General features: G+C 52.9%; 1 protein-coding gene across 1 annotated transcript; it reads left to right on the top strand.

Moving 5' to 3' along the window:
• The first annotated feature begins 1,179 nt into the window (after window positions 1-1,179).
• Window positions 1,180-8,172, top strand: TIMM50 (translocase of inner mitochondrial membrane 50). Its single transcript, XM_037047489.1, has 11 exons — window positions 1,180-1,304; window positions 2,218-2,374; window positions 2,919-2,950; window positions 3,168-3,189; window positions 4,637-4,695; window positions 4,780-4,899; window positions 5,282-5,386; window positions 5,491-5,589; window positions 6,509-6,665; window positions 7,009-7,115; window positions 7,960-8,172. The coding sequence occupies exons 1-11, from the start codon at window positions 1,197-1,199 to the stop codon at window positions 8,059-8,061; spliced, it is 1,068 nt and encodes a 355-aa protein (XP_036903384.1). The 5' UTR covers window positions 1,180-1,196; the 3' UTR covers window positions 8,062-8,172.
• Window positions 8,173-10,878: the final 2,706 nt, after the last annotated feature.

Here is a 10,878-nt window from a genome sequence, read left to right as displayed (position 1 = left end):
TGGACTAGGTCCTACTTAAGCCTCAGTTTCCCTATGTAGAAAATGGTACTGCCTCCACCAGAGGGCCCTTGAGAGGAATGTCCGAGAAGACATATAAAGAAGTTGTTGGAACAGAGCCTGCCATGTGATGGATGAACTTACCTCTTAACTCACACTTGAGTTGGGTGAAAATCAGTCTGTCCCCCAGGAAACCCAAGTCCCTCCTGTGGTGGGGCGCAGAGCATTTGATGGTCCTTTCTCTTGAGCCCACCCAGCAGTGGCCCCAGCATTGCGGTAGCTTGTCTCCCAGGATGGGGAACAGTGTAGAGAATGGCACTTAGTGCCTTGACCTTCTTCACCTTGCTCATAGTCATGTCTTTTTACAAATGTAACAAAAGATATTATAAAATATTTCCGATGTTCAAAAAAAAATGTAAGGACCCCTGTCCCCACCACCCAGTTCAGGAAACGTGTACAAGATAGGACCCACTTTGGCGGCACTGCCAGTCCATTCCCTTCCAGAGGTGTCCACAACCCTTCATTCCACTCGTCTTTTGACCAATTTGTTGCTTTAATACTTTGTACCATAGTATTTATCCCTAAATGTTACATGTTCTTAAAGTTTACTAAAACAATGTCAGCCTTTTTTCCCCTCAAAATAATTTGAAGGAGCTCCATCGTGGCTACCTGTGGCCTCCAATTCATTGATTGCGAACACTCCCGACCCGGCCCGACACAGCCGCTGTTCCTTTGGCCGGTCGCCATGAAATGACTGGCGTCCCAGACCCTTAAGGAGACGCTCGTGGGCGGAAGGACAAGAAAGGGCTCTGAGACCAGGAAAGTAGATACCTGGGCTTCCCGGCTCCGCGTTGAGGAGGCGAGATCGTGAGGGCTGCCAGCCCTGGGATTCCTTCCTTACGGCCTCAGCTTTACCGCTGAGCAATGGGCGTCAGCCCGGTCTGGTGTCCGTGGAGGTGGCGTGCGCTAGGGCCGAGTGGGGCGTGGCGCAGGCAGACTCTCCCTGTCAGCAGGCGCGCGGGGACCCGCGAGAGAATAGCGCCTCAGAGGAGCACGCCCGCAGCTGTCCGTCCGAGGTCCTTTGTCTCCCTCCGGCCGCCATCCACCTGCCCCGCCCCTGCATCTCCATTGGTCGAAGCTCTGGAACGGGACTGTCGAGAAGGAGGTGAATGGGCGGGGCCACGTGGCGTCAGCACAAGATGGCGGCCTCAGCGGCGCTGGCCCTGCGCTTGCGGAGCGGGCTCCGGCTCGGCGCGCGGGGGTTGTGCGCGAGGCTGGTGACGCCGACCCCCCGGGCTTCGGACCAGGTAAGCCGGACAGTGGTGGGCTCCGGCCGCGGAGGCCCCTTCCTGAAGTTCCTGGGAGACCGCCGCCGCTTCAGGGTTCTGGCATGTAGCACTTCAGGGTGCTGAATGGGATGCCGTCCGCGTTTCGGGGGCCCTTCCCAGCCTCCCGGGGTGGCCGACACTTGCTCCCCAGGACTAGATGCTGGGGGCTCAAGTACGTCCTCTGGACTCCATCTCTTTTGGACACCACGTGGGTGCCGGGGGAAAGGGGTCACCTCCTTATTTCAGTGACCGCTCAGGTAATAACTTGAGGGGAAGGGACTCGGGACGCTGGGGTCCCAGCCTGGCCTTGAGGGCATTTTCCCCGCGGTGGTGGTGAAGTAGATGTTCGGGCCCTTAATTTGACCCGCCGCATGTTGACTGAGAACTAGCCCTTCCGACCTCCAAGTCCATCACTTCCGTGCCCTACTTTCCTAAAAGCCCCAGACAAATGATTGTCCCTCTACCCCACTCCCAATCCCTTCCCCGCCATATCTTGAGTCCCAAACATCTGGATACGTTAACTCGTCGTTGTGTCCCCTCGTGTGTCCTCCACTGCCTTGCTCTCAGCATCCCAATGTCCCGCTACGCTCCCTGATTTCATCTCCCTGCCCTGCTTCTCTGGGCTCCAAGTTCTCCAGGCCTTTGCCTCCAGGATCCTGGGCACCTGGCCTATCACCTTTTGAATCCTTGGGATCCTGGAGCCGGACAGTATTTCTTGACCTTTCTGAGAGACCCAATCAATCTCCTTGTCAGCTGCCCCACCAATGACAGCCCTCGAGGCTATGTGGGTGATTGCTTCCCCGTGCCATCTTGATTCTAATCTGACCAGGATATCCCAGGCCATCCTGACCTTCTCTCCTCTTTTGGCTAACCTACCCCTTCTCAATTGTAGGCCAAGGAGATTGGGAGCCAACCCAGCACTAAGGCCCAGGCACAGGGGTCACAGCAGCAGCGGGGCAAGGAGGGTCCCAGCTACGCCAAAAAAGTTGCACTTTGGCTTGCTGGGCTGCTTGGGGCCGGAGGAACCGTGAGTGTCGTCTATATCTTCGGTGAGGGACATATCCCTGTCCTATGGTTTTGTTTTGTTGTGTTTTTGTTTTAGTGAAGACTGTTTCCATCTTTACCCTAAAGGCTTCACCCGTCATCACTCCCTGGCTCCTCCCACAATCCAGCAGCCAACTAGAACATCTGCCTTGGAAAGGGGGAAGTCTCCTTCTCCCTTCTACTCCCTCCCTGTGTGCAAGGTTCCACTGTTTCTAGTTGGTTCCTGCATTAGGCTATAGAGAATCGTGGGGAAGAGGGGAAGAGGGGAAGGATAGGGTTGGACTAGCCTCCTAAGTTTCTTCTTTCCTCTGCACCCAAAACTTCATTCTTCCCCTAGTCTCTCTTTCCCTCAGAGACCCAGGAGACTCAGCCCCATCCCCTGTTTTCTCATGGACAGAGGGATCCTGGCTACCAACTCTCTCCTTTCTCAATCTTAGGAGAACATGGTTTAATGTTCTTCCCTTACACCCAGGAGTCCAGGCCCCCTTCTTTCTTCCTCCCACAAGACTGGGTCTCAGTTCTTCTCATTCATCCCTGTCTTTCTTGCAGGAAACAACTCTGTGGATGAAACTGGTGCCAAGGTGAGGGGGAAAGAGACACAGAGGCCTTGCCAGGGGTCCCATCCTGTGGGTATCCTCCCCTTTGGTCTGTTGAGGCTCATTTCTGGTCTGGGGTGAGTCTCACCCTCTCAGGCATCTTCGCCTGCTCCTTCCAGGGCCCCAGAGAGTCCTATTTGTGGGTGTGATGGTGTTTTGCCTCTGCCATCCCAAACCCTCCATTTTTCTCTCTACCTCATAGATTCCTGATGAATTCGACAATGGTGAGTAAACAAGCATGAATTCTGGGGTCCCCGGACCCACCCCCTGCTTTGCTTTGCTTTACTTTGCTTTGCTATTTGTAGGGATGTTGCCCTGGCCATCTGGTGGCCCTAGCCCCTCCCTCTTCTACTGGGGGGTAGGGGAGTCAGCAGCTGGATGGCTTGGGCAGAGGGGCACTACAAAGCCCCAGTCCCCTTTCCTGGCCCCTCAGCCCGAAAGCAGATGGTCAGGAACAGATGGGGGAGGGGAGTCTGGGATGGAAGTGCTTGGGGATAAGGCGCTAACTGTGCCAGACACATGGCTTCCTGTGCCTTAGATCTGAGCATATGCAGTCCCTAACCCCCTCCTTTTTATGACTGCCTCTCCCCCCAGCCCTTACCCCACCCAGCTCCTCATTTCCAAAACAATGCAGTCCCCCCTCCTTTAGTTAACCAGCTTTTGGTGGGGAATTTCTGACAATCGTATAGTAGAGAGTAGTTGTCCATTTTGTTACACCTGGCCCTTCCCAGGAGAAAAATAACAATTGATGGGCCCAGAAAGCCACCTGTTTGTGCTGGGGATATTTGCAAACTGAAATGTTGATTCATTGATTGTTTTAAACTGGGTAGGCGGGTAAATAGCAGATTTTAACTGGGCAGAAGCTGAATCATACTGGTTTAAACAAATCAGTATACTGATTTAAACCGATTAGGTAAAGAAACTGTTTAAAATGTGTTCACTTGCTTAACTGGTTTCAGTGTTTTGGTTTCTAAAACTAAAAAATACTGCATTGAAATAGGCAGTTATAAGTTTCCTGCTTGAAACTGGATTTAGTAAATTCACTTAAACCAGGGTTTTTCAGTCTTGGCCCTAGTGATACTTTGGACCAGATACTTCTTTGTTGGGAGGGAGTGTCCTGTGCATTGTAGGGTGTTTAGCAGCGTCCTGGGCCTCGATCCCACTAGATGCCAGTGTCCTGGCAATCAGAAATGTCCCCAGACATTGCCAAATTTCCTGGGAAGAGGAGGAGACAAAATTGCTCCTAGTTGAGAGCCACTGACTTAAAGTACACAGATGTGGGTATATTGTCGGTATTTTTAACTAGACTCAGCATAGTGGGGTAAAGCAGGCAGATCTGGAAGGCTGAAGTTCCAAATGGACTAAATACAGTGATCATGTCAGCAGTTATAAGTGGGTTTGAAGTGGGCAGATACATAAACATTTTATTTTATATCTGGAGTAGTGTGCAGAAAGAAGTGTTTAAGTTAAAACTGGACAGGTGAATAAAGGTATTTGTTCCTGTCTGAGGATTATGTCATTACCTTCTACCTTTGGACTTAAAAATGTGCTGGTTCAAACCAGGTGGATATGTATACTGTTTGTATCTAGTAGATAAGTAAAGCCCTGGTTTTTCCAGAGGTAGAACAGTGGTTTATCTTGGAATACTTTTGTGCCCTGGTGTTCTCCTAGATCCGATTCTGGTACAGCAGTTGCGCCGGACATACAAATATTTCAAAGATTATAGACAGGTGAGTAGGAGCCCTGGGCCCAGTCCCTATCCCTCCATCCCCAGCCCCTTTGTCTGATGCCCCTGTTCTGCCCCTGTACCACAGATGATCATCGAGCCCACCAGCCCCTGCCTCCTCCCAGACCCTCTGCGGGAGCCCTACTACCAGCCGCCCTACACACTGGTCTTGGAGCTCACTGGTGTCCTCTTGCACCCTGAGTGGTCGGTGTGTCCTGGGGAAGGCAGCGGGTTGGGGACACTGGATCAACCTGGGTGGCCAGAACATGGTGATGTGGCTAGGAGCATAGACTCTGAAGCCAGGATGGGGTTTAGCCCATGCTCCGCTGTGATACCCCCACCCTGTAGATTGTCACACGTGTGCCTTGGCACGCAGTAAGTGCTACGGAAGAGCCTGCTGTTGTTCGGGGACCCAGACCCTTCAGACTCCTAGGCCCTCAGTCACAGCTATATACTTCTGAACCCCCAAGAGCCATAAAGACAGGGAGAACATTCTGGTTCTGGGAGTCCCTCAGGCTGGGTCTTTGTTCTCTTGGGGGATTTGGGGCCTTCTGGGTCTCGGTGTTTCACTGTTCTTACTGCCTCCCCAGCTGGCCACTGGCTGGAGATTTAAGAAGCGTCCAGGCATCGAGACCTTATTCCAGCAGCTTGCCCCTTTGTATGAAATTGTCATCTTTACGTCAGAGACTGGCATGGTGAGGCCCTGGTGTAGGGGAGGGATGGTTGACGTGGGGGAGGTTTGAGGGAACTGCAGGGCTAGGGCCCAGCCTGACCTTGTTCTCCTTCCATCATACCCTAGACTGCATTTCCACTCATCGACAGTGTGGACCCCCATGGCTTCATCTCCTACCGCCTCTTCCGGGACGCCACGCGATACATGGATGGGCACCATGTTAAGGTGCCATGTGGGGGCCATGGGTGGATCTCTGGAATTGGTGGAGGGCTGGCACTTCCTGAGGGAAAGAGGACCCAGCTCTGAGCTCAGTGTCAGCCCTGCTTCTGGTTCTTCCCAGGTCTGATTCTGTCAGGACACCAGCCTGCCCCAAGTTGGGCTGGGCTTCTAGGCCCTTCTCTGTTTCCCAGAATCTGGCAATGGGAGTGGGGAGACATTGGGTTTTCCCCAAAGAGGGGGCAGGGTAGGGGCATGAAGTTTAGAAACCATTTTTGTTTATCTGTAGTCTGGCCTGTGTACTGAGAGTGTTTTATCTGAGACCATGTTGGGGTTTGTTTGATCTGGGGTCTGTTGCTGTTGGCAGCAGCATCTGCGTGGGTCCAGGAATTCATGGGTTTGTGAATGGGTCTCTTTGAGGGTCTGGGTTCAAGTTCCCATGTGTTCAGGTGTCTGCTGTTTTTTTCACTGTGTGTTGGTGGGTCTACGTAGTCGGTCAAGGTTCAGAAGGACATGGACCGTGACTGAGAATGGGTCTGCTTGAAGGGTCTTTGAAGGGTTTGCTTCTTGGTACCTGTCTTTGAGTGACTCTGGCCATAGATCTGTCTGCATCTCTTTATCTGCTTGAGAGGGTCACAGACTTTGGACATGTCAGTCACATGGGTCAGTGATTGAACACACAAGTGCCTCGTTCCCTCCCCAGGGTCCGGGTCCGGGTCCGGGGATCAATGTGACTTGCTCCATGGGGGATTTGGTGTTGTCATTCCAGCCTGGTCTTTGGGAGGCTCAGTTGTGGTGATCACAGACAGCAGTGCTGTGTGTACGTGTGTGAGTGTGTGTTTGTGTCTGTCTGTCTGTCTGTTTTTCTGTGGTTCCTGGTGGGAAGGGGAGGAGCATAGGCCTTGATCTGACCTGTCACCCCTTCTAGGATATTTCCTGTCTGAATCGGGACCCAGCCCGTGTGGTAGTTGTGGACTGCAAGAAGGAAGCCTTTCGCCTACAGCCCTACAATGGTGTTGCCCTGCGGCCCTGGGATGGCAACTCTGATGACCGGGTCTTGTTGGATCTCTCTGCCTTTCTCAAGAGTGAGGCTGACCCCTGACCTGGCCTCTGACCCAGCCTCTGACCCCAGGGCCTTTGACACTCAAGGGAAATGATAGCCATTTTCTGGCTTGTTTTTCATGTAAAACTGAGTAGTTGAGATGTGGGAGGTCTATGAACATGTTAAAGTCTTTAGAAGCTTCTTAGAATGTTTGGGGTGCTTTTTGGGAATGTTCAGGGGAGCCCTTTAAAGTGTTGAGAAGCATTCCAGGTAGCAGCAACTGCATGCTGCGCCCCCCGCCCCCGTATCTGACCTTTGACCTGTACCCTCATGGGCCCTGCCTGCCTCTGGCCTGCCTGGCTGACCCCCACCTGCTTTCCCCACAGCCATCGCATTGAACGGTGTGGAGGATGTCCGGACCGTGCTGGAGCACTACGCCCTGGAGGATGACCCCCTGGAGGCTTTCAAACAACGGCAAAGCCGGCTAGAGCAGGTGGGTATTCAGATCCCCACCCCTGGTGTGGGGCATTATAGCAGTTTCCCTTTGGACTGTGTGACCTTGAGCAGGTACCTTTGTTCCCACACCACCTGTCCCATAGGGCTCTTATAACAACAGACAAACTGACTCTGCGCCTGCTCTGAGAAAAGGAGGCAGGAAACACCAAGCGTTTGAGATACGTCTGGGGGAGAGGTTGTCCTTGATGGTCTCAAGCTGGTGTGGGGGCCCCGGTTTACTGTAGACTGTGGATTAGATCAAGTCTAGGAAGAGGGATCCATGGACACTTGGCCCAAAAGTCTGGGCAAGGAGTTTGATGATCTAATGTGATCCCAGTGACGTGGAAGAGGGGCAGAGAGTGTGGGTTGAGTCTGGGAAAGATCTAGGCTGAGGTTGACTAGATCCTGAGTGGGGTTCCTGGGAGTAGGGCCGGAGTGCCTGGTACCCAAAGGAGGAGTCCCTGGAGATTGGGGCCTGAGATCCCCCTGCATCCAAGACAGGTCACAGGGCCTAGGACTAGGCACTGGAGGCCTGGGGAGCAGGACAGTGCAGTGTGGTAAAGGGCATCGGGTCTCACCAGCGTTCACGTTGGGGCAGATAGGTTCCCAGGACTGAGGAGAGGGGCCCTGTGGGAGCTGGGGAAGGGACTCGTGGGGGTCCTGGGATTTGAGTCCGGGCCCCTGTGACTCAGAGGGTTTTGGGAGCTTGGGGAAGGGGGTCTGGGCTAGGCAGAGCATTAAAGAAGGCAGCCCCCGGGCTGAGGGCTGGGTACCTGGGAGTCTGGGAAGAGGCCCTGCCCACCCCGCTGACACCCCCCCCCCAACCTGTGCCCCAACACCAGGAAGAGCAGCAGCGCCTGGCCGAGCTCTCCAAGTCCAGCAAGCAGAGCCTCTTCTTCAGCTCTCTCACCAGCCGCTTGTGGCCTCGCTCCAAACAGCCCTGACCGCTGGGCCTCCTCAGACTCGGTGCCTGGGCCCTGGAGCCCAGGCTGCAGTGCTCCCAGACCACGGCTTGGACAGCCACATGTCCAATAAAGTCCATCACAGATGCCATACTCCTGTGTCCGGAGATTCTCCAGATGGGGGCATCAGGGTGAGGTTCGAGTGGCTGATCAGCTGCCAAGCACAGAGTGGGTGCTTGGGTGGGTCAGGGCTGGTTTTTAACCCAGGCCTCGGAATCTGAAACCCTGAGTCCCTGCTCTGGCCATCTCCCCGATGTACTGCTTGATCTGCAAAAAGTTCATCTCCCTTTTCTGGCCTCAGATTCCCCATCTGTGGCCATCTGTGGAAAAGAGAAGAGGACTGCCCTGGGGGTTTAAAAGCAGGTAGCTGCCAGGTTGCTGTGTAAATATGTGAAGCAGGGGCTCGGTGGGCTCTGGTGGACAGAGACCGGCCGTCTCCAGAGGGCAGCTGCTGCTCAGCTCTGCCAGCTGTGGCCCCATGGAAAGGTGGGTAGAGAGTTGCTTCATCTTATGATTTTTTTTACATCTCTTTTTTTTGGAGATTTTATTTATTTATTTTTAGAGGGGAAGGGAGGGAGGAAGAGGGAGAGGAACATCAATGTGTGGTTGCCTCTCATGCGCCCCCCCTACTGGGGACCTGTCCCACAACCCAGGTGTGTGCCCTGACTGGGAATCGAACCAGCAACTGTTTGGTTCATAGGCCAACACTCAGTCCACTGAGCCACACCAGCTGGGGCAGTCTTCTGGTTTTTAATGGAAGTCAGAAATTGGGATTTGTGTATTAAGTCTTCCAATTTTTAAAATGTTGGCTTCTAGTTAAAATAGGCAGGCTATAGCAGCACTGTCGCTGGAACTTTCTGCGATGTTGGTACTGTTCTAAGTCCGCACTGGGCAGTGGCTGCAGGAGGATGTTAAGTACTTGAAATGTGGCTGGGCAACTGAAAAATGGAATTTAAAATTTGTTCTATTTTAACTAATTTTAATTTAAATAGCCACATGTGGTTTCTGAGTCTTGCATTGGATGACACTAATTAAAGACTGTGGGTTGCAGACTGTCTGAGTTCAAATCCAAGCTCTACCACTTCCCGACTGTGTGATGTTAGGCCAGTTACTGCACTTCTCAGTGCCTGCTCAATTTCCACATTTATAAAACAATAATAACAGTGCATGCTCCACACTACAGGGGCATGTACTGTTACCAGTGCCCAACAGTACAGGCTTGCGAGCTGAGTGAGGCATTCCATGAAGGCACTCACCTGGTAGCTGTGTGAACTTTGGGCAAGGTACCTTTCTCTCTTAGTTTCCTCATCTCTGAAACGGAGGTGATGGTAGCACCTGTCTTAGTAGATTAGCTGTGTGGGGTGCACGGGACAGCCCCTCTTCAGGCCGAGTGTGGACGCGCACGGGGCTTGTTGCCAGGTCATGCTGCTCATTCACAGATTAACGTGTACAGTGGGCAGCCCTTCCGAGTTGTACTGCCAGTGACACAGGGAAGGTTTGTCACATCCTTAGGACTCCCTAGCTTGATGAGAACCTCCGTGGAATTGAGGGAGGGGACTGTGACTGCTTTTTGTTTTGCTCTTTTTCATATCATATTTAAGAACTGGAGGCTGTCTTAACCAGAAGGCTTATGTGTTTGGGCCGTGTGACCCTGGGAAGAACGTGTGTGGGTGGAGGTAGAGCCACCACAAATGTGTGCTGCCTGCCTCATGGGTGACACATTCAGTCCCACAGAACCTGAGGAGCCTGTTGAAATGGAACTCAGACCTGCCTGCACAGGGCATGAGAGGAAGTGTGTTTGCCCCTTGGCCCCTGTCCTCCAGTGGTCAAGAGTGGCCACTGGGAGTTAAGGCTCTGGCACTCTGGGTGGTCCATGCTTCAGTGCCCAGTGGGTTCCCCAGGCCTCTCCAGCCTTGGTGCTGGCTCAAGGGTGGTGCTGTCAGGCCACACCTGCTCGGGGCCAGAGGGCAAGAGGGCAGGAAAGGGTTTGACCTGTGCACAGGTGGCTTCTGAGATGCTGGTTAAGTTGTACAGCTTCCGGTGTTGTCCTGAAATGCTCTAGGGCTGCGTGGTGGCATCACCCATAAGGCAGGATTGGGTCAGTGTTAAGGCACACCCCGTCAGGGTCTGAATTCCCATGTCACACCATTCACAAGCCCTGTGACCCTGGACAAGGTCTCAAGCTTCTCAGTTTCCTCCTAAGAGGTTAATGCCTCCCTCATTCATTCCTTATTTTCTAAGCTCCAATTGCCAGGCCTTGATCTAGACCAGGAGTGTCAAACTCATTTTCACTGGGAGTCACATCAGCCTCACGGTTGCCTTCAAAGGGCTGAATGTAATTTTATGTCTGTGTAAATGTAACTGCTCCTTAACAATTAAGCAAAAGCTGGGCACTGTGGCTGGGTAGAAACAAGGGCTCCGTTGGACCCCTGTGGTCTAGGCACTAGGGTGTGTCAGTGCCCAGGTTAGATGAAAAACTGCCTTCATGGAGCTGATAGTCTCATAGAGGAGCTGGACAATGGTCACATATTTCTCTGGGTAATAAGTTCTTAAAGAAAAGTGAAGTATAGAAAGGTACGGGAGTGGTTTAGGCATTCGAGGTGCTGTTTTGGGTGGGATGGAACCGTTAGGAAAAGACTGGGTGGTGTATTTCAGCTGAGGCCAAAAGGAAGTGAGGAAAGCCATGGGGATGCCTGAGTGTGCCAGGCACGGCCACCTCAAAACCTCTGCGTTTGATACTCCTCTGCCGTGAATATTTTCCCCCAGGAACCCCGTGGCTTACTCCACTCCTTTAGGTCT

This window comes from Sturnira hondurensis, unplaced genomic scaffold, assembly GCF_014824575.4.
Source record: "Sturnira hondurensis isolate 20B ecotype Veracruz unplaced genomic scaffold, ASM1482457v3 Scaffold0005791, whole genome shotgun sequence".
NCBI classification, from domain to species: domain Eukaryota; kingdom Metazoa; phylum Chordata; class Mammalia; order Chiroptera; family Phyllostomidae; genus Sturnira; species Sturnira hondurensis.
The sequence above is the reverse complement of the archived record's forward strand: the minus strand, read 5'-3'. Positions and strand labels throughout refer to the sequence as shown.